We start from the raw sequence: 22810 nt of genomic DNA, 5'->3' as shown, positions 1-22810 counted from the left end.
GCCCTGGGGACCCATCCCCGCTGGGACAAATCCCATCTCCCAGCCATGTCTCAAACCCACCATGATGCTGCCGGTGACCAGGAGCTCCTGGAGGGACAACAGCCCAGGGCTGGCCCCCAGCGTGCCCCCCCCCCCCCCCCCCCGCCATGGTGGTGCTGCCCCCCCACCCCGGCTGCCCCCAAGCCAGCCCGTCTAGGGCACGCTCCTGCCCTAATGCCCCTGCAGCTGCAGACTGGGAGAACTGGGAGGCTGCTGGAGGCCATGGCTGGCTGCCACGGGGCCCGTGCCTTTGCCGGCAGATGGCCCTGTGACACCGTGACAAAGCAGCCCCTGTGACACCCCACACACACACCTTGTGCCAGCCCCACCATGGGGGGACCCACTCGGCCTCCGCCCCCCCCACCGGCACCCCCCGAGCTGGGGGAGGCCCCGTGCCAGCCCTTGGCAGGGGCTGCGTCCCCCACACACACCATGGGGACACCTCAGGGCTCCCCCCTGCCACCGCCACGCTCCTGGGGCCCGGGGACAAGACCCCCGGGGTTTGGTGTCCTGCCAGCCGGACTGTGCTTCTTCCCACCGGGCAGCTGCCTGCACTGCCGGCGCCCCCTCGTTGCCCCACATGTCCCCCCCACATTGGTGATGGGCACCCCACGTGTGACACCCAGAGCCCTCGTGTAGGGTGGCTCTCTTGGTGGCATGCCCGTGCCTCAGTTTCCCCACCTGTGCAATGGGTGACAACCGCTGCTTCCAGCATGTGCTGGAGGGCACACGGGCACGCAGGGTCCCCACAGCCCCCTGCGCTCCGGACCCCCCCCCCCCAAATTGAATTGCTCAGGGTGCCAACACGGGGACACTCATTCCACCCACCACAGCCGCCGTGTCCCCAAACCTGCATGGGCACACACCAGCACCCCCCGGCCACAGCAGCCCCAGGGCATCATGAGCAGCACAAGGAGGGGACAAAGGGGGGGGGGTGGGGGGCGGGGGGGAGACCTGGCAGCCCCCAGCCTTTTGGACACCGGCAATTCCCGGGCCTGGTGCCAGGATCTGGCGGCGCACACCCAGGCTTTGCCGCCAAAGCCACCGAACTCCCGCGCAGGACGGGACACACACGCTGTTGCACAACCTCAGCCAACAGCTCCTTTTATTTTTAGGCTCTTGCAACACGGTTTTCCCGCAGCCTGCCTGAAATGCTGCCGACGCACCGGATGGGCCATGGCATCCGAAACGCCCTGCCCTGCTCCAGCCCCGGCAGTTCTCAGAGCAACACCAGCCGTGCCTCAGTTTCCCCATTAGTTACCTTTGCCCACCAGCCCTGCCAAACCCAGGGGCTCCCTCTCCCCCAGCCCATCACCCAGGCTTCATTAAATCCCCCTGGTGCTCTGCGGCACAACGAGCCCACCTGGGAACTGAAGATGAGGCCAGGACATGGCTCGGTTTGGTGGCTGCAGCTGCTGCGTGTCTGCAGGAGCTGCCGTCTCCAGGTGACACCATCCCCCCGATGGTCCAAGCCCATCGGAGGCACGGGGACAAGATCATCCCTGCAGTGTGGGAACTGGGGTGAGAAGAGCTGGGACAGCATCATGACCCAGGACCTCCAACGGGAGTTAAGGGACAGCTGGATCCTTTAAACCCACCAGCGAACACGGGCACAGACACCAGCTGGTCACCGGGGCCGGGCGAGATGGCAGCTGAGCCACGGTGCCCCGGTGCCGGCCAACTCCTGGTGCAGAGCTGCAGCCCGGCCGCTCGTAAGGTCCCCCCCAGGCCCCCTGCGCTGCTGCCTCTTCTTTAGGAGGGGAGGGCTGAGGCCAAACTCAGGCCACATCTGTGGCTTCAGCCCCAGCTGTCCCCCACGCAGCACCTTGCGGGGCAGAGCAGGTGGCACGTCCCACCCCAGCAAAGGGCAGCGCCGTACGGGTGAGAAATCTCTTTGCAGGATGAGCAGATTGGAGCATTTCACAGCCAAAACACACTAAGAAAAGGGAACCAAAAGGTAAGCAGAAGTGAGTCCTCGAACATCACAGATACTGGATCTGAGGTCAGCAAAGGGGCTTTGGCTGCTTTGAGCTCCAGGGCTGGGAGCCACAAGCGAGGGCGGTGGGACTTGGCCAGCCCCACCGTCCCGTGCAGGCAGGGAGTCCGGGCTGAGCTTGATGCGGTGCCATGGAAGGAGCTGGTGAAGCCTGGAGGCAGGCAGTGACGGGGATGCAGATGGTGCGATGCTGCCCGTGTACCCCTCGCTGCTGGACGCGAGGATTCGGGCTGCGCTGGCTGCCACGGTGCCTGCACTCCCCGCAGGGTGTCCCAGGGGTGTCCCCTGGCACCTGCATCGCCAGCTCCGCCTGGCACCCAGCGCTGCTGGTGGCCGGGGAGAGGAGCCCACCCCAGCACCGCGCCAAAACACCAGCGCCCAGGTGAGGGGACTCCTCCGAGGACAGGCAGCACCACGGGGACGATGCCCCGTCAGCGAGGGCGCAGGTCTCTTCCAGCTCAAGCTCTCCAGCTGCGATGCTCAGCCGGGCCAGCGCGCCGAGGACTTTAATTGATGGCGAGCCAAGCCACGCCAGGCCTGTACTGTTTTCTTAATCCCAGTGTAATTAATGACCTTATCTTTGGCCAAAGCCATTTAGATTAAGTGGCTGGTGTGATGGGCTCGGCGGCTCCGGCTGCACAGATGGAAGAGCTGCGTTTGTCTGGGGATTAGCGGAGGGCAGATGGAGCCAAGTGCCATTCCCCATCCCCAAACCGCTCGGCACCGACAGCAGCCTGAAACCTGAGACCACAACAACTTTCTCAGCGAGTCCTGGCTGGGACTGGAGAGCGATTTCACATTGTTTGTGCCTTCTGCGGGAGCCCCGGGAGCAGGCAGGGCCCGGAGCAAGAGAAGCAGGAGCTGAACGATGTGCCCACCGCCAGGAACTGGTGCGATCCTTGCCAGGAGCTTGATCCCAGTCCCTGCCTTGAGTCCTCTGAACAGCAGAGGTACAACAGACACTGGTTTCTTCTTTGGGTAGCAAACCGTCGCCGAGATGCTGGCCCCGGCTCTGCCTAAATAAAAAGCTGTGTCCTCATCGGCAGCCCCTACCTCTCCGAGAAGGAAAACTCACCTGCTTCTTGCTGCTGGCAGGAGCGGGGCACGTTGCCACCTCCCGTTTCCCAGTCCAGCCACAGCAGACACAAGCAAGCATGCCAGACCCCCGTTCTCCTGGGACACCTGGGAGCTGCTACCCCCAAAACAAGGCACTGCAGCGGGTGGCACGGAGCAGGAGGAAGGTCTGGGAGACCCTGCCCGACCGTGGCTGCAGCACAGCCTGTTAGGAGCAGAACAGGCAGACTAGCAGCTACTGTGGTAGAGGAATAACATTTATCTGGGGGGGGATAACAAAGTTCATATTAAACCGATTAAGGATATTAAATCCACTTCTAACAGCATGGTCATCTGACTGCACTCAGGAGACAGAGCAGATAATCCCACCCCTCATTCACGGAGCTGCCCCGATGATCCCGGCCTGGCCTGGGGAGATGACTCGACACGTCCGTGCTGTCTATCAGAAGACATCGCTCAGCACATCAGCGGCGAGTGGGGTTTTACACCCGGCCTCTCCTGCAGCTCATCCATCCAGACGAGGAGAAGGCGGTTCCACGCCACGACCCCTTGGCCGTGTGCTCCAGCGCTGGGCTGAGCCCCCATCCACACACCCGGAGTCAGCGCGGACGGCAAACAAGTCTGGGCCGGAGGAGAGGTTCAGCTGGCGCTGCGGACAGACCCAGCAACACAAACGCAGCGCCCAGCGTTTCAAAGCTGATGCGCGGCTCTGCCCAACGCTGGCAGAGAAAAGCCAACCCAAATTCCCAGCTTTCCCTTGCACATTCCCTTCAGTCCGAGCTCCCAAGCTGCTCCACGCCCCTATCAAACGGCCCAAGGCAGCCACCCCATGGAGCATCACAGAAATAATTCAACGCTGAGGAAGACAAACCGGAGGTTTAATCTACTCCCCAGCAGAGCAGGCATCTCCAGAGCCTGCGATGGCAGACCCACCCACGCAGCCCTTCCCCTCGCAGGCTGAGCCCCAAGAGAGGGCTCTTGCCACATGGTGTATCACAGGCAGCTGAAGGAAAAAAAAATGGGCTCTGCCACACCAAAACCCTCCCGGGAGGAACCATCTTGGTGGCATTCGCCAGGAGAACCCCAGCTGCCCTGGAAAAGGCCCTGCCCGTCTCACCCGGAGCGGCACGCCAGGAAGCGCGGTGGCGCAGACGGCGTTTGCGACCTCCAGGAACGAGGCTGCGGAGAGCAACGGCCTCGCAGATGCGGCACAAGGAATTTGCTGCTCAGCAAGTCGGATTCAAATGCGGGGCCGGTTCCCACTGCCAAACCACAGTGTAAACCCCCAGGAATTCAGCTCTAACTAGGACAGACTCATCTGTTGCAAGCTTGATGAGATCATTTCCAAGTTCCTGTTTAACAGGTGCCAGCTCCTTCTGCACCTGCTATGCGCACAGGGATCAGCCTGCCTCCACCACGCTGAGAACATCTGCTCAGCTCCCTCAGAAGCTGCAGAAAAGGTGACTGGAAGAAGAAACCAGGCCTGGACATCCTGCCCTGTGCCCAGAGCAGGGATCCTGGGCCAGGTGGAAAGACAGAGAGCAAGAAAACTGCGCTTGTTTAACAGGGAGGGGAACCCACAATGATCTTGCAACTTTATTTCCATATAAAAGAAAAAAATATATCCTCTCCACAATAAAGGCAGTAAGAGCTCGCTCAGCTCCGGAGCTGCGCTCCTGGCCAAGCTGGAGGAGCGCAGGGTAGTTCTGTCTCCGAGAACACCACGTTCACATGCCAGCAGGATCGTCTCAACCATTCCGAGGATAATGCCGCGTCTCTGGCAGGAATGAACGCTCGGCATGGGAGGATGCTCCTAGCAGCCTTGCCCCGGGGCCCAGCGCTTTCCAGGCAGGGCTGGGGAAGCATGGGAACACGGCGCGGTGAGGCCACATGAAGAGCATCTGACGCAGCCGACGGCCTTTGGCCATCCCTTACGCACCTGCCTCGTCCCCAACGAAATGACTCAGCTCCTTCGGTTCAAGGCCACCCAGCACCAAGTCCCTTCCTCGCCGCACAGGTGGAAGCGCGGCTGCTCCCCTTCGCCAGCGGGTTTGCAGGCCTACGGCAAAGGCAAGCCGCTGTCCTCGCCCGAGGTCTCCGTGCCCCCGCTGTCCCCCTCGGTCTCTGCAGCACGGCTGGCAGCCTCCAGCTTCCTTCTCTTCTTCAGGTGGTGCAGGTGGGATTTGGATCGTGTGTGAGCTGGAGGAAGAGGCAAACAGAGCATTTAATTCCGGGAAACTTGGAGAAGGAAGGAAAGGCCTGACCTGAACCCCCCGTGCAGTGCAGAGCACGCTCTCTTCCCGTCCTCCCGCACAATTCACTCCTGCAGAAAAGCGAACTCCCAAGCCCTGCCCTGGCCATTTCCTAGGACACTTCTGGGCCAAACTATCGGGGTCCAGAGGGGTCAACCCTTCCAAGCCTTCCCCTGACCTCAGGAAGGACCGGGAGAGGGGAAAAACCCTGGTTCTGTATACGCAGAAGACTCCAGACTGTCAGGACTCAACCTTCTCAGCCAGCCTGCTCCCAACCGAGGCCCAAGGCCGGGAGGACGGGAGAAAGGAGCGCGTTACCAAAGAGGCGGCACATCGCAGGATGCGGGCGAGGTTGTGCAACTCTCCACCACCCCATGGAGCGCTGCCAGGATCATTTGTAAGCCTGGATGCCTGCACCACAGCACTGGGGATATCCTGTACATCTACAGAGCAGCGAGGGACGGAGCCCGGGGCATAACTGTGCTTTTGCATAACTCCAGGGGAAGGCCCCCAGCTACGAGAGCACTTCAGCAGGAGCCGGCTGGGAACAGAGGCGTAATCCCAAGGGTGCACCTTGTGCTGACACAGCAGGGCAGCAGGAGCTGTGTTTCTGTTTGAAATCACATAGTTCAGGACACTAAAACCTCCTGTACCGGTGGCATTACCTAAGTAGAAGGCGCTTTGTCTAACCAGACCAACGTACCGTCCTAGCAGGGCGTTTTTGCTATTTCCAAGAGATCAGAGCAGCAATTAAAGCAGCAAACTTTTCAAGCAGGGCCTTAATTAAATGAGGGTATGTGCTCACTGAATCAAGGCCCTCAGGTGTTTTCCAGTCATGCTTTTCTGCCAAAGGATGAAATTACAGGCAAAGCTGCTGCTTTATCACATTGCTGTAGGGTCACCCTCAGCTTGAAATAAAGTCTCACCTCTTGCAATTTGTCGCAAGCAACAGCAAAGCTTACAGTGGCTGGGAGAAGGGCTGATTTCTGCTGCTGTCTGGGGAGGTGTGCTCTTTCAAGTCCATACAAGTTGTAAAATTAAGATAAAATTTCAAAATCTTCCAGAGCCAGTGGGGTACTGGGAAGCAGTTCCCAGAACTATCTGTAACTTGACTTAAGAAAAACAGACCAGATTGCAGATTGACTCAGCTCCCACCACTGTTTTCACTTCCCTTTGAGCTTCTGCATTTCGCAGTTACTTGTAACACCCAGGTTTTGGACCATTTTTCTCCCACCATCTGGGGATTTGAGCCAAATTCAGCTGGATGCAGAGAACAGCTGGTCTTGGTTGAGAAAGGTATTATCATCTATCAGCGTTTGAGATGGCATCCCTAGAGGACATGTAGTTGCAGCTACAGTGTTCGGGGGGATCTTGAGGAGTTCCCATCCGGTCACTAAACTTGCTGGACCTGGAAGGATGGCACAGATCGTGACAGCTTTCAGAGTCCTCTCATTCTGAAGTAGGTAGAGCTCCTTCAAAGCACCTCCAAGCTAAGGCAGCTGAGACTGGCTAAAACAACAATTACACTTACGAACTGATCTCGCTACAATGAGCTTCCTATTCTGAGCCAGCTTCCACCTTTGCTTTCAGCAGTTCCCTGGCTCAACAGGAATAAGCAACTCGTTCCAATCCGACGACCAACGACCTGGGAAATTTATCTTTGCATTGTGTCTGCACATACTGCATCTGGGCAACACACGGAGATTTACCAGTTTCATTTCTGCAGCCAGTTTCTCCACTACTTTTTGTTTCTGGTTCTCAGCACGAGCCTCACAGCACAGATAAATTCACTGAGTTAATCTGATTCCAGCTGAGCTCTTTTAAAGTAAGTCTATTGAAAATAGAAAATCCCTTTCTATTACCATTACAGCTAAGAATACTTTTTTCTTTTTTTAAAAACACACAAATAGGAGAAATTGGAGCAAAACTGAGCTATTAAAAACATTACCAAACTTCCATTTCACACAGCAAAATTTAGAAGGAACAAATTTGTTCTGTGCTTTTTTGACGAAGTACCTAAAGTGCTCAAAAGCACCAGCAGCCCTGACTAAACACACACAGCTCTGAGGCTTGATGCGACGTATAGATCCCCACGTCTGGCGTGACGGCAGAGAGCGGCAGTGTTTACCGGGTGCCGGGGAAGGGGGGGGGGGGGGGGCAAGCCCGACAGATGGCTGCTGTGGCACAGCTCCTGCACCCCCTCTGGGCTTGCAAATGGCTGCTTTCATACACGGGCTGTAAACAATCCTTGAAAGCCCAAGATCATGTGCTGAGGGTCATCCGGCCAAGCAGAGACGGCCAAGGAAGCTGCGGTGCTCCGGAGAAGCGCCTCGCTCCATCCCTCCGCAGAAGTGCACTCACGGTGCCCCCTGCCAGGTCCTCTCCCCTCCCCCTCGCCGGATCCTACCTGCCCACTCCCTGTCCCCGATGATGACCCTGTCGCAGAGCTCGCACACGCGATGACTCCGTTTGTTCTCGTTTACATCACACTCCATCCTCACAGGCTCTGCTGGGGGCTCGCGTCCCTGTAGATCAAATAACGCCTCAAATCGGTTTCTGCTATGACAATCGGCTTGGCTGTGTTCACTTGGGTAGAGTTTGGGATGTGAACTGGCCATACCCAGACACCACGGTCAGCAGGACAGACACTGCAGTTTCACCATGCAAGACATGCGGAGTACTGGGCATGAGGAGAAGTTTTCAGCTTAGACAACCCCCTGCCACTGTGAGGAAAGCCCAAGGCTGGACACACAAGCAGACAGCCCTGCTCATGGGAGAGACTAAATGCCAAATGATGGGGCCTGGAGACTACCGAGAAGCTGGCTTCCCTGTCACGGCTCATGTGTTAACTCCAGTTGCCCAGTACCTGGATGAAGCTCTCCACAATCTCCAGAGCAGGTTTCAGCACGTCCTCCTCCCACCGCAAGAGATCAGACACTTCCAAGCCGTACACTGGGGGCACGTTGGGCCCAGGACCTAAGGAGACACAGAAAAAAACGTCACCGCCAGAACCCCTCCAGCATCATGTCCCAGCACCCACAGGGCAACGCGGGGATCCGCTCTTTCCTATCTAGCTGTCCTTTAGCATTCAGAAGCCAACAGCACCAGCCTTTCTGGAGCCAAAATCACCAAAGGCCTCAGCTCAGGGGGCACCAGCCTCGCAAAGAGCAAGAACACCCAAGAACTCCAGCGAGCATCTTCACGGTTGTCTGCCTTCAGGACAGCATTGCGAAATCCAAGCACGCCAACAGCCCATCGCAACAACAAACGCTTCCTCGCAGCAGCCGTGGCCCACGGGAGGCCGCAGAAGATCAAAAAGCTAAATCCAGGCACGAAGCTGTCCTGGGTTACAGTGTAAAATGTGCCAAAAGGAAAAAAAAAGTATTCTATGACCACCTTCAGGAGCTGTTGAGACCAGGTGGGGCGGTGCTCCCTGCCTCCCCCCTCTGGACTATCTCCTGTCGATGGGCACAACAATGCCTTATCGCCTGACCCATCGGTAACTCGCTCCTGGGCTATCTCCTGTTAATGGCCCATCAAGGAACTGCCTCACGACTCCCCATCCCATGGTGAGATGCTCCGCCCGGGGGGGGGGGGGGGGGGGGGGGGGAGGCAGGGAAGGAGCCAAGCAGTCCATGCCAAATAAAAACGGAGATTTTGAACACCCTAGCAGCCGCCTTCTACTGGATTCCCAGAGGAGCTTTTTCCCCCCACTGGAGTTCCAGAGGACAAGAGCTACCTACCTACCACTGGATCTTCGGAGGAAGACCAGACTCTTTTACCTGATCGCTGCTTCAACAGAACTACACCCATCGCTTCAGGAGGACTGCAGCCAGCATCTTATCGGACTGCTACTGCCACCCTAACAGGGTGTCAGGTTGTATTCCTGACTCTGTCAGTGTAAACCAGTGGGTTGTTTGTTTTTCCCTGCCGTGTGTTATATATATATATATATATTAGTAAAGAACTGTTATTCCTATTCCCCATATCTTTGCCTGAAGGCCTGTTAATTTCAAAATTATAATAATTTGGAGGGAAGGGGGTTGCACTTTCCATTTCAAGGGAGGCTCCTGCCTTCCTCCCCAGACACCTGTCTTTCAAACCAAGACAGAAGCCATCGCAGAAAGCTTACCAAGAAGATGCAGGCGTGGAGCGTGGATGAGGAACCTGCAGGTTCCCACTCAGAGCTGTAATTGCTCGTGCGGCTGCAGCAGCCAACGCTCCCGGCTCCCGGTCGCAGGCCGCGGTGGGAGATGCTTTGCCAACACCTCGACCTGACAAGGCGCAGGTTGAAAGCCACCCCTTCGGCCTCCCCCAGCCCCGGTGTGAGGGCACGGGGGCGCCCGCTGCGGCCCAGCCGGGCCGGGCCGGCTGCAATCAGAGCGCGCCCACTCCCTCGGGCGACGTCGCTGCCCTGCCGCGGCTCACCCGCCCGCGGGCACCGGGCGCACGGCGGCCCCGCTCGGACAAAGCCATCAAAGGCCGCCGCGTGCCAGGCTCCAGCAGGTGCTGCTTTTTATGGCTGCAACCACAAACAAACTCCCGACGGGGCTGATCTGAAGCACACCTGCCACCAGAAAGGTGAGACACAGCCACCGAGCACATGGCTCTATCTTGCACCTCGCTCAAAGCCCGTCTTTTGAGCCGACTTTCTCCCTGCCTTTTATTTTATTTTATTTTATTGTTGTTCTGCCCCTACCAAGCACCTTTCAACAAGTGCCCGGCTCCCAGCTGCTGCTGCTGGCCGTGCTCCAAGGCTGGGGCTGGGATGGGGAAGTCCTGCTGGCTCCTTGCCACCGCCGTGAGCGTGGCCCAGGCGAAGAGCGGCCAGTGGGCTCCTGCTCCTAATCTGGAGGGCAGCTGTCAACTGGGCTTTTCGCCCTGCGTGGGAAGCATGTGTGGGTGTGGGAGGAGAGGGACCATGCTGGGCACCCGAGCCCCGAGCCCCTCGGGAGCTGTCGGCAGGATGGGCTGCAGGGACGCTGTGGCCTTCATCATCTACTGCAGCCCAGCACGGGGCTAAGGCTTTGCTTGCTTTGTTCCACTGGAGTATCAGCCATCCTGATGGCACTTCTGTCGGGAGGGGAAGGTCTTCCTTTCACAGGCGGCCAGGGGTACTGGGGAAGCAGTGAGAAGGAGCGGGACTCCTAAGTATCTGGGCACAGATGTTGTGGGCAAGATAAACGTGGACGGTGCCGGGTGGGCTGTCTCAGCAGGGCCGAGCGGCTGCTCTGCAACCCAAACACGTGGGAAGGAATCGGGGCAGAGCCAGGATCAAAGGAATCGACTGGGACACTGGATGCCTCTGGCTCCTGGAGGGATCTGGCCAGGGACAGACACCTGCAGAGCCAGGGCAGCCGGGGCCAGCAGGAAGAATCAGGGTGGGATTGCCTGATCTCTGCCAGACTCGTGTCCCCCCCCCAACGCATGCTACCCCAGAGCAGAGGAGCCACCACTCTCCTCCTTAAAGCTGGGAGCAGGGGATGTGCCGAGGAGGGATGAGAAGAGATGCGAGAGCAGGGATGGCAAGGCAGGGGAGGAACAGAGGACTTACGTCTCAGGAAGCGGTTTCGGACCCATTTGTTCTGCCTCCGGGCATATCTCTTGGTCACCTGTTTCAGGGCCTGGATCCCTTTGAAACAGAGGGAGTAAAAAAATAAAGGCTTTATTTTTATTTTAGCAGGTAGAACAAGCTGTTCGGGGGCTGCACTGCTATCATAATGCCTAATTGAATACTTCTCTGCACAAACAAAGCCCAGGACTCCTTGTCCTGCCCACAGTGGGCTCAGAGGACCGTTCACCACTGTACAACCGTTCAACATTTAGTACCAGACTTATCGTATCCCTCCGTAATCATGTCCCGAGCAGACACAACAAGCAGACACTTCTGCACCAGACTTGTTTTCAAGCCTTCTATCATTTCTGTGGTTTCCTCAGCCTCCATCTCCACTCTCCTCCTCGAGACAGACCGACTCTGCCTGGGACCTCCGCTGTGCTGAGGAGCTGAGCAGCTCTCTCCTCTAACAACAGCAGAACTGTCTGCAATGACACGTGCCACACGTGCCACCGAAGAGCGCATCACTACTGACTCATGCCGTGATCCACTAGATCCCCAGATTCCTTCCCACCATCCTGCTGCTGAACCAGATGCTGAGTTCTGTTTCATTCCTTCTTTCTAGCCCTGTTCTCCCCAGCATTCACATCCCAGGTGGGATCCCATCACCCAGATCACCAGTGGACCAGCTCCAGATCCCAAGTCACGCTGTGCCCAGTACATCTTGCAAGGAGGCCTGGGGGGAGGGAGGGAGGAATTGCTCTGGGTGTGCTCAGAGATGCTCTCCAAGCACTGAAAAAGGAGTCCCTGCTCCCCGAGGCCGGCAGAAGTGGAAAATGCAAAGAGAAAGACGCAGCTCAACCCCAACAAGACCTGCCCCAAGGTTTGAGCTTGGTTCAGACCATCACGCAGTGTCACCTGGAGCTGCGTGGGGCTGAGGGACGTAGGGCACACAGGCTGCTCCTCCCACCTTTCTGCAGCAGCAGGGCACTGGTCTCGGGCGAGCAATTCCCCTCACTGACAAGGTACTCATGGAACTCCTTGAAGCCAATGGACTGGAAGATGCCGTGCTGGTAATCCTGCCTGGAGAACAAGACAAGAGGCAAGAGTCAAGACCACCTCCTCCAGAACAGTGGGAGACCTCAACCCTCCCCAGAACAGCTGAGGTCTCTGCGTCTCACCCTGCAGGGACCTCTCCAGGTGACACAAGCCCATGGCCTCGGGGGACAAGCCAAGCCAGGCACAGACAGGAATGCAGACCGGTGCCTTCAGTGCCACCCCACGTCACCTTTGCTGTGTGAACACTCAGGCAGCACCGAGTCACTTTCACTGAGGGGAAATGTCACCGCTTGGCACGTACGATCCAGGCAAAACTAATTCAACACTGAGACCCACAGGGACTCTGTTGTTTGACCAACCCTGGCCTAAAGGTTCTGGCAGGGAAGGTCAAGAAGTGCTGGAGGATCTGGCTGGTCCAGACCTCTCTGCTGACGGTGCCCCCGCAGAGGCAAGCACCCATCCAGTCTGCTGGCCCCGCCGCAGGAGCAGGCGCTGCCAGGAGAGGGCTAGGAACAGCGATCCGTCGGAGCTGCTGCAGGGAGAGTCGGCCCAGGCCCTGCGTGGGTCTGGGAGCAGAAAGGGAGCTGGCTTCTCACCCACCGGTTCTCAGCCACTTTCTCCTGATTGTAGCGTCGGTGGAAGTCCCGCAGCTCCTCCAGCAGTCCCGCAGCCAGCATGTCATCCACCCGCTTCTCCAGCCGCTGGTCCAGCGCTGGGAGGAGGAGAGGCAGGACACGCTCAGCCACTCGGAGCCATGCCCTCGGGAAGCCCACCACTGGACAACGTGCCAGGATGTGCTTCGGCGCTCCCAGCCTCCCGATCCACCTAAGGAAGGCAGAGCCCAGCAGACGAGGGGAGCAAGTCCTCTGTCACGCCCACTGGTGCCAAAGGAACCGCTGCCTTGTTCAGCGAGGAGGCTGGGGCAGGAGCAGGGAGTCAGCCCTAATCCTGCATCGCATTAATCAGCCAGCCAGGAGCCCACACTTACCTTCCTGGTCTGCATGAAGCCACAAGATGCAGGAATGTGGGTATTTCAGGGGCCCACCTAAGGGCCCCCCACCTTCCTCCTCCTGCTGCTGGTGCAAGATTTCACTATGGGGGATCCCCGTCTCTTCAAACACTTGGAGGCTCCTGTGAGCAGAGACAGACAGAGCTCAGAGGCTGGGTGAGGATGAGCTTTTCCATTTCCCCAGCAGCCCTGGGGGCTCCAGCAAAGGGAACCACAGACACTCGCTACGATCCAACCCTCTCATGTCGGGGGGAGGGCAGGTTTCTGCCCCGTCCCGTGCCCGGCATCCCGAGCACGCCCAGGTCCTGGGGGTGCAACGCACTGCAGAGCACACCGATGGCACCCAAGGAGCCTAGAGCATAGCCACCCACTCCTGCCTGGCACCGGGACAAGCCCTGCAGGGGACAGGGTTCTGGCTCCAGCCCTGCCCTTTCCAGCCAAGCAGGGCTGCAGGGAAGGGGCCAGCGTTGCCGATGCTGCAGAGCATGACCGCCAGCTCAGCCCAGCCCAGCCAGGGAGGTGGAGGAAGCCGCGCAGGGTGCCCAACCCTCTGTCCCCCTGCACCGTGCGAATGGGGTGGGCGGTGTTCTGCTCCCCCGAGGCCAGGGTTCGGCTGGGATGGGCCCGCCAAAGCAGCAAGCCTGGTCTTGCTACTGCGCTGTTCCCACAGAGCTCAGCTATGTTACTCAGCCAGCATGGCAGCTTGCTCTTTAAATAGCTCCAGATAAACCCGGCTGCTGGGGCACCGCAGCGGGAGCAGCCCCAGTGCACACAGGCCAGGAGCGATGCGCTGTCCTGCACCCCAAAGGCAGTTCAAGCTGGGGGCTGCGTGGCCAAAGGTCTCAGAGCCCAGAGAGCTCCCCAACACCAGCGCTCCAAGGTCCCCAAGCACTTTGCCAAGCGGCTAAGAGCACCCGCCTGGGATGGGAGAGCCCATCCTGCCGTGTTCCCAGGCACATGATTCCCTTGGGAAAGGGTGCTGGGCCCTGGCACCCCCTGCCCCCGGCACACCAAGCTCACCTGGCCAGTTTGCGCTTGTCATGGGGGTGCAGCTTGGCCGCCATCTCTGGGTCCACCTGGCTCAGGCGGCGATGGAGCTCAACGCCATCCAGCTGCTCCAGCTCCACTTTCCTGTCGGTGACCGGCTCAGGGGCCACGCTGGCTTTCTCCTGTGGGGCACAGGGCAGCCCCGAGTCAAGCCACCCATCTGTGTGCGAGGACAGCACAAGCAAGAAGATCCCCTAGACCCACAAGGTGAATGAGGGGCTTTTGGTTCTCCTTACCCCGCTCTAGCAGGGAGACCACCACGCCTGGTCGCAGGAAGCCTGCCCTGAACATGGAGCTCACCCTTTCCCAGAGGGATAAGCAGCCCCCCCAATGGTACCTTGGTGTTGATAAGGACCTTCCAGAGCAGGGACTCGATGTAGTAGTTGGTTCCTCCCACAACAATCGGGATTTTATCTCGGGCAAAGATATCTTCAATGTGCCACAGTCAGGGAGCGTAAGCAGAGATGCACGGCAGAGAGGGAGGGCTGCGGGGAGCAGCAGCCTGGGGCCCAGACCCCACCCTCCCAGCCCCACAGAGCCAGTCAGGCTGTAACACAGGGTTATAGGCGTCCCTTATCTCTCACCATCCTCTGCTACCTGTGCCAACTACTACCAAAACTCAGGGACACCCAGGGACTGCCAGGGCGGGCAATCCCAGGCTCAGCACTGTTGCAGTACAGCAGAGATCTTCCCCAACCAGCCCCGAGTGAGGGGCCACCCTGAGCATTAGCTGAGTAAAAGATGCTCCAAGCCCTCCTCGTCAGCAGTATCCTCTGAAAACTGGAGTTAGCTGCAGCGTGGAGAGCCCAAGGCTGACGCAAACACTGATCTCTCTTGCAGGCCTGGCTGTGGAGGGGGGGGAAGTCCGCATCTGCTTGGCCAGGCAGGCTGCAGCGTGAAAGGATATCAGAGCCACGGCTTTGTCTCTGAAATCCACCACCGTGTAGTTAGAGACAAGAGGATCCACAAAGCTGATCATGTGGTGTCTGCACAGACGCTGCTCCTGGGGAGAAACCTTGTTCGTGATGATGTCCAAGCCCTTGTACACCTGGCGAAGAGAAGAGCCTGTCATTCACCTCTGCACCCCACGAAACCCCCACCGGCCACTGCTCCTTCCCCCACGCACAGCTGCCACCTGCCCCTATCACCCCTCCAAGCCCCTCGCCTCTCTCTGGAGAAGCAGGCAGCACAGGCAGCGGCACATGTCCCGTTCAGGCGAAGGAGCAGGAATCTCGCCAAGGCCTGCTCCTGCCAGGGCTAAACTGCCTCTCTCTGGTGTTTGTTCCTGCCCATGGGAGATGAACCGTGAGTCCAACCGCTCACGACTGCTTTCCTGGTCTGATACAACCCTCCAGTTAGAGGTCAGAAAGGCTGATTGAGCGATCAGAGAGTGGTGTCAGAGCCCGGTCAGCGTAACCAGCCAAGCCTGGCTCCGAAGCACAGAGCTCCGATACAAGAGCAGCTGTCTCCGAGCTGCAGGCTCCTTATCTGCTGCCGCTGCAGCTAAAAGCTCCGGCGTGCCCCTCTCCAAACACCCATCTCCAGCACAGCGCCGCGTCTCGTTTGGGGACAAGGATCACCGCTCCCCGCAACCCTCAAGGATCTCTCTGGATGCAACATGCAACTTCACGGAGCCTCTTAAACACACACAAACGGTCTCAGCTCATGCACACCTTAAAAGCCTGGTGTACCGCCCGCTGCGTGCTCTCACCGAGACCGTCGGGTATGGAGGGGTCAGGTACAGGGGGGAGCAAAACACAGCGGTGCGGATCAGTGACCCCAGGGGAAAAGAGGCACTGCCCTGCACCAAGGTGCCAGGAGACACTGGTGAGGGCAGCCAGCAGCATCTCACTGCTTCGAGGTGCGTCTTCAGCTGAAAGCAGAGCAGAAAGAAAAGCCACCCAAACCAACCCCTCGGCAGCGTTGTTGGTAAAGAGCCAAGGCAACCTGCGAGCCCAGCAGCACGCATCCGAGCCACAGCCCAGATCCACCCTCCAGGCTGCGTAAAGCAACTGCCACAGCCCAGCCCGCAGACCCAGGCGGTGCGAGTACCGGAGCCGCCCCAGCTTGGCGTCCCGTCCCCACGGCTCGGCGGGGTCCCGTGAGCAGAGCCCTTTCAGAGGAGAGCACCTTTCACCCAGGAGAAGGGACGAAGGCTCCTTGCCCTGCTCCTCATGGCATCCGAACGCAACCTTCCTCAGCACGGGGTGCCCCTGTGCCCCGGCACTGCCCCCGGCACGCGTGTCAGTGCGTGCTGAGAGGCTCTGCAGAGCCGTAGACAAGCAGGGACCGGAGCAGGGACCCGCATCCCGAGGGTGCTGGCAGCGGGCACGTGGTCGCAGCGGGGCACATAAAGCCTTTCTGTCCAGCCCAGCTCTGCGCTGTGCCAAGGACTGAGCACCCTCCGTGCCAGGCGGCGGCGAAGGCTCTGCTTTGTGCCGTGGTCACAGCGAGGATGTATTTAGCTCCCAGCACCTTCCTGCTTGGAGCAGTCTCCCAGCTTGGAATAAACTGGGCTGATGGGAGAAAGGACTGGAAATGGCTGCGCTCATTTCCTCCTCCATCACTCAGAAACCACCCCAGCCACAGGGCCACACTTCCAGAAACAAATTTCCCTCTAATCCCCTCTGAGAAGCTGCCAAGCCTCAGGCTGCAGCGCAGCCTCCACCCACTGCTTCCCTTGGTCCCAGACAGAAGGACAAGGTGACACAGAGGTGACCCACGGGCAGAAGGCACCGAACGGCAGCAAGGGACGATTGGAGGTTAGTAGAGCAGGGAAGCCCGATCCCTGCCCGGAGCAGTCATGCGAGCTGCTGGGGCGGCTGAACCGGCTGCAGCAGGGCAGACACTCCCCGTCTTGCTTAACTCTTGCACTTGCTGCTCCGAGAGCCAGAGCCAGCTCCTGCTCCGTCCCTCGGAGGAGAAAGGCTCGCCTGGGGGCAGGAAGCAAAGGGGGAGCGGGAGGGCAACCAAATGCTCTTCCTTTCTGCCCTGCAGAAACCCAGCTGGCTCCAGGGGATGGTGAACAGACAGGAGGAGAGGCCCAAGAGGCAGCTCGCTGCCAACATGCCCCGTGGCTGGCTGCAGCCTATTGATCCCCTTCCATTACCCAGCCCGGGCTGAGCAGCACCATTCAATGCAGGTCTCCAGTCGGCCCCAAAAGCCTTTGAATTCGGTGAGCTTTGGCTCCGTGCCTTCTCTCCCCCTGGCAAGGGCCAGTCCAGCCCTCCAGCTCCGCCGACTCCCACTCGTCTGCCTGAAATCATAGCCAACACAGAGGGCTGACGGGGAGGCTCGGAGGTAGCCGGGAGTTCCCAGTGCCCTGTGCGGGCAGAGCCGGCATTTACAGTTCAGGCTCCAATCCCCCAAGGTTCTCCCGGAGATTATACACCGAGAGCCTCCCCGAATATCTGGCAACAAGAGGAGGAATGCAGTGTCAGTGTGTGGGCTGGGAGGAAACAAAGGCGGCCTTTTACACACACCCAGCAAAGCCCAGAGAAGGTTTCCACCAGCTGGCTGTCGGCAGGGCCTCGCACCGAGACGTCCTCCCGACACTCATTTCTATTTTCAGCAAGCGGCTCAGATAAGCCTTTGTTGCTTTCTAAGGCCTCAAAACAGATTAGCGGCAGCCTGGAGCAGCAGGCCTCCGAGGCACCGAATACAAGCCGGGGACTAAAGATGCTTAGCCTTGACAGCGTCCTCCCGCCTCTGCCGCTGAAACCCCCGGGCAGGTCAGCCCCACAGCTCACTGCACTGGAAGGTCAGCGCCATCTCCCCTTTTAAAAGGTGGGGAAACTGAGGCATGAGGCACAAACACCAGCGATCCTCAGGAAACGGTGCCTGTGAGGATCCTCAGCGTGCAGCCCGGGAAGGGTGGACTCTCCCAAACCCTCCCTCAGCCACCCGTTTCACGCACAATCCCAAACTCCGTCCCCTTGTCCCCATCTGCACGAGAGGGGGAAAGGCATTGTCCTTGCCCCGAGTGCAGGGATCACTGCATCGAAGGTGACACGGCGGCTGTGCAGCATAGGGACCCCAGCCACATCCCAGCCACCTACAGCCGGGAAGAGTGTGAAGACTTCAGAGGGGCCAAGGGATCTCCCAGGTGGAGAGCAGCATGGAGGACCCAAACCAAGCTAGGGTGCAAGGAGAGCACGACTCACTCCCAGCTCTGATCCCTGCCACGAGAAGGATGTCAGCAAAGGCTCTTAAGATGCCCTGACTTGACGTAAGAACGGCCAAATATGCTACAACAGCCCCTGGAGAAGGACTGCATCGCCACTTCCAAGGGTGGAATCCAGAAGGGACAGTGGGATCAGGAGCAGACGGGGCCCTCCAGCAAGCTGGCACGGGGATCGCTGCATGCTCACCGCTCAGCCAGGAGCGGGACTGGCTTCACCCCGCCTGGCTTCCCCAGGGAACGACTTACTCCTAAAGGAAACTCATTGGGATGACAAACCGCAACAGAAAGGACAAAAAGAAAGATTAAGAGGCCATCAGATTAACCAGAGCTCCTGAGCTGCACGCAGGCAGCAGCTAAGTCTGTCATTTGACCATAGTGACTCAGGGCCATGACAAAAACGTCCCGGAGATAGAGGGGTGCCTGTGTGCGGGAACAGGTGGGCTCGGGGCTCCCCGGCCCCTTCCCGAGCCTGGCTCCAGCTCCAGCAGCTGCCCAAAACACTGCCAGCATTTGTCAGCGCTCCATGGAGCCCGCACGGGGCACGGCGATGAATGGACAGAGGGGGCCGAGGGCGACACGGTCGCCGGCAGCTGTCAGTCGAGAACGAGCAATGGGATTTTTTAAAAACCCAGCGACTCTTCCGCAAGGACACCGGAGCCAGCTCTGCGTGGCAGAGGGGAGACAATATTCCACGGGAACAAAGCCAGCAAGAAAGCAGACCCAGTTGGCTGGCTGCGGCCGCCTAAGCGGGGCACGGGGGTTAGTGGAGCATGGTGGGGGAGGCGCAGACGCGAGCTGCTCAAGGCTGTGCCTTCAGGCGGCTGGGGCCGAGGAGAGGCAGGGCTCCCCCGCCTCGCCGCCCCGAGAGACCGTGCCGAAAGCACGCTGCGTTACAGGATAAAGCAGAGGAGCTGCTCGGCTCTCGCTCCACAGTCACGCTAGAATGAGATTAAAAGGAAAGGAGGACAAGAGCCACTCAAGCCCGGATGCCATTGGGCGCCTGCAGCCAGAGTCCTCCCAGCGCCTGCATTCCCATAGTGGGACTTGAAACAACCAGAGCACAAAATACACGCTTCAAAACATCCACCAGCGTGAAACAAGAATTCGCAGCACGCCAGTCGGCTCCAGCCGCGTCCGCAGAGCTCGGGATGCAGCAGGAGCCTCGTGTTTGCAGGATCGCTCGAGTCAGCAGCCGCTTATAGAGGGGTTTGGGTTGGAAGGGACCTTACAGATCCTCTAGTTCCAACCCTGCTGCCATGGGCAGGGACACCTTCCACTAGAGCAGGTTGCTCCAAGCCCCATCCAGCCTGGCCTTGAACACTGCCAGGGAGGGGGCAGCCACAGCTTCTCTGGGCAACCTGTGCCAGGGCCTCACCACCTTCACGGTGAAGAATTTCTTCCTAATATCTAACCCAAACCTGCCCTCTTTCAGTTTGAAACCATTACCCTCGTCCTATCACCACTTTAAGTACTGAAAGGCCACTCTAAGGTCTCCCCAGAGCCTCCTCCAGGCTGAACAGCCCCAACTCTCTCAGCCCGTCCTCACAGGGGGGGTGCTCCAGTCCCCTGAGCATCTTCTTGGCCTCCTCTGGACCCGCTCGAGCAGGTCCATGTCTTACTTATGCTGAAGGCCCCAGAGCTGGACACAGCACTGCAGGTGGGTCTCATGAGAGTGAGGTAGAGGGGGAGAATCACCTTCCCCAGCCTGCTGGCCACGCTGCTTTTGAAAGCCGCACTTCCCCGATATTAAAGCCTGCTGTACGCTGGGCTGGTGGTCACCGCAAGGTCCACGAACCTCAGCACTCACAGTACGCAAACAGGAACAACTAACCCAACAAAAGCTCTAGGGCTTGTCCAGATCTTGTACTAGTAAAACTGCACCAGCCGAGCTCTGCTCGGAGACACCTCTGACACGGACACTAGAGCAGAGTAACTCCCCTTGGAAACTTAACAGCAGCCGCCTAAAAGCTGCCCCAGCCCAGATAGGGTCTGCAGAGAAAACCAGCCCGCGGGCAGTCCCACCCCAGGCTCCAGCAGAGCGAGAGGGACGTGCCAGTCCTTCGTCAGGGAGCGTGTGTTAAGCACTCGCAACACCAGCAATGCCTGGTGGTTCACGACGGCTGGGCCGGGCAGCCGGGAGGGCAACTGCCCCTGATCAGGCAGCGCTGGACAAAGCTTCCCTGTCTCGCCTGAACGTTTTGCCCCTGCAGGATTTTGCCAGTTCAGCCCAGGCCTCAAACACTCCTTCCCCAAGAGCTTAAGGAAAACATTCCACAAAATTAAAGCTTTCTGATTGCTTGCTCCAAATTCAGGAGAGGGAGTTTTTAAATTTAGCTGTCTAGGACACAGTGACCAGCATCAGTGCAGGAAACCAGGAGGTGGCCACAGGACAGCGAGAGTCGGTCTCTGAGCAGCTCAAAGGGCAAAGGGTGTTGTTGGCAGAAAACACCTTTTTAAAAAGCGTAATAAATAGGTTAAACATTAAACCTGATGGCAAGTTCAGGCGCAACAGAAAGAGAACAGTGAAAGTGCTGATTAGGAAGGAAAACATTTTGCTAAACAATAACAAAATCCCTGCGGTGGCTGAAATCTACATCTTGTGACAAAGCTCTTGTAGCTGAACGCAATGAGGACCACAAAAACGAAGCTCGGTTCCTCGGTGTTTACTGACCCTGACTGTACAGCTGATATATTCCACACTGCCACTTGCAATAAGAGACAAGACCACAGAGACTGTTGCTGGCAAGTAGCACACATCATTTTCAATATTCTTCCCCGTTTCCCGTTGGTGTCCCTTTGCTGGTGACTGAGGAGGGGAGCGCTCGCCTTCAGCTGCCATATTACAGCCTCTGGAAGGACGGACAGCACCAGCCGGCACTGCTGCCTCACCGGGTCTCCCAGCTGGGACGTGAAGCACAACACAGGGACCAGCCTGGACCAACACATGCACCCTAAGGCCTCGACCCAGCTGCAGTTCCTTAGGGGGGGACTCACACCTTGTCCCGTGAGGTTGCCCACAACCCAAGGTCCAAGTCAGGAGTTCCACACCTGCAGGAGCAACCCTGGGTATCACTTACTACCGATTAACTCCAGCTGCGTTTCCTTAGTCAACTGCTCCTTACAGCTATCTCCACGTAGCTTTTCATGGGTCAAAATTAAAACACCCTTGCTTTGGTTTCTTTCTAAAAGGTGAATTTATTGCAGGGGGTGTGTTGAACAAACCACCTCTGCAGTTTTGGTTGCGCCACCTTGTTCAGAGCTAACAAGTGAGCACAGCACGCGTGTGCGTGTGTCCCCCCAAGCAGGCTGTGACACCGCTCCCTCAAAACCAAACAACCGGCCACAGGGACAGGGGCACCGGGAGCACACCCAGCTGGCAGGATCCGTCCCTCGGGCTGTCCCCCACAAACACCCGGCCACAGAGCCTGGGGTCCCCGGGGGAGCCCACCCTGCAGCCCCGTGGGGCTGGGCCTCTCTGGGCCCCGACCAGGCCCCACTTCCCCCACCCCCGTAGCAGGCCAAGCCGCCTCCCGATACCCTCAGCCAGGCCCAAGGCCCTGCCGGGGATCCGGGGCCCGGCTCCCGCCTTCCCTGGTCCCCAGGCCCGGCCGCGGCCTCCTCCAGGCCCGGCCGCGGCCTTCCCCCGCGCCCCAGGCCCGGCCCCGGCGTCCGCCGGTCCCCGGGCCTCCCCCCGGGCCTACCTCGGGCCTACCCGGTCCCTCCCGCGGAGGCCGGGCCCGGCCGTACCTGCATGGAGTCGGCGCTGACGATCTCTCCGCCGAGGCGCAGCCCGAGCTGCAGCGCCAGCGCCGACTTACCGGTGCCGGTAGCGCCCAGGATCACCACCAGCGGCGGCCGCGGCGGCGGCGGCGGCGGCGGCGGCGCGGCCCTGCCCAGGCAGATCGCGGCCGCCGCCATGGCCCGGCCCGGCCCGGCGGCTGCCATGGGGACAGGCGGGCGGGACGGGGGCGGGACGGGGCCGGGGCCACCCGCGGGGAGGACGGGGCCGGGCCCTGTGCCCTGTGTCCCTCTGCCAAGCGCGGTTCCCGTCCCCGGCCCGGGTCCCTCCCCTTGCCCCCGGCCCCGGCCCGGGTCCCCATCCCTGTCCCCTGCTCTGTGCCAGGTCCCTGCCCCTGCCCGTCCCCGCGGCCCCGGCCCTTTTTCGGGTTCCCCGGGCACCCCCCGCCTTCAGGGTCCCCCGCACCCACGAGCGGGGTTCTGCCCCGTGGTACCTTTTTTTTTTTTGGGGGGGGGGAGGGGTGGGTGGGTAGAATGGGGTGGGAAGGATGCTGTTGCCATAGCAACGGGGCAGGAGGACGAGGAGTGGGGCTGTTGCCATAGCAACAGGGAGGTGCGCGTTGCCGCGGCAACAGCAGCCTCCACGGAGGCTCGTCCTCCCCTATCGCCACGGCAACAGGGGGAGATGGGGAGCGGGAGACTGTCTCCGTGGCAACAGAGGGGAGGGAAGGCAGGGATACGGTTGCCATGGAGACTGCGGGAGGAGGGTATCTCCCTGGCAACACACATCCTTTGCCATGGCAACAGCGAGCAGGAGGCTGCGGGCCGGGGAGGGATGCTGCAGCCCGACCCTCGCCCC

At 59.5% G+C, this 22810-nt stretch overlaps 1 protein-coding gene across 1 annotated transcript; it reads right to left on the bottom strand.

Annotated features, from left to right (window-relative positions):
• Positions 1-4691: 4691 nt before the first annotated feature.
• TRIT1 (tRNA isopentenyltransferase 1) lies at positions 4692-22131 on the bottom strand. The gene is made up of 11 exons (XM_086479702.1): positions 21961-22131; positions 14938-15078; positions 14368-14466; positions 14004-14152; positions 12963-13105; positions 12575-12686; positions 11886-11998; positions 10916-10993; positions 8228-8337; positions 7769-7886; positions 4692-5308 (listed from the first exon to the last, which is right to left on the bottom strand). The coding sequence occupies exons 1-11, from the start codon at positions 22129-22131 to the stop codon at positions 5169-5171; spliced, it is 1374 nt and encodes a 457-aa protein (XP_086335828.1). The 3' UTR covers positions 4692-5168.
• Positions 22132-22810: the final 679 nt, after the last annotated feature.

Source organism: Leptosomus discolor, chromosome Z (assembly GCF_034619465.1).
Source record: "Leptosomus discolor isolate bLepDis1 chromosome Z, bLepDis1.hap2, whole genome shotgun sequence".
NCBI lineage: Eukaryota > Metazoa > Chordata > Aves > Leptosomiformes > Leptosomidae > Leptosomus > Leptosomus discolor.
The sequence above is the reverse complement of the archived record's forward strand: the minus strand, read 5'-3'. Positions and strand labels throughout refer to the sequence as shown.

Bases quoted from the DNA above. Each gene is read 5' to 3' on its own strand.
- TRIT1 (XM_086479702.1), bottom strand. From the start codon at position 22,131: ATGGCGGCGGCCGCGATCTGCCTGGGCAGGGCCGCGCCGCCGCCGCCG. The intron at 12,687-12,962 runs GTAAGTGTGGGC...TCCTCCTCCCAG, and splicing joins GCTTCATGCAGACCAGGAAG to CGCTGGACCAGCGGCTGGAG. The intron at 8,338-10,915 runs GTAAGTCCTCTG...GTGTCTCCTTAG, and splicing joins CCGAAACCGCTTCCTGAGAC to GTCCTGGGCCCAACGTGCCC.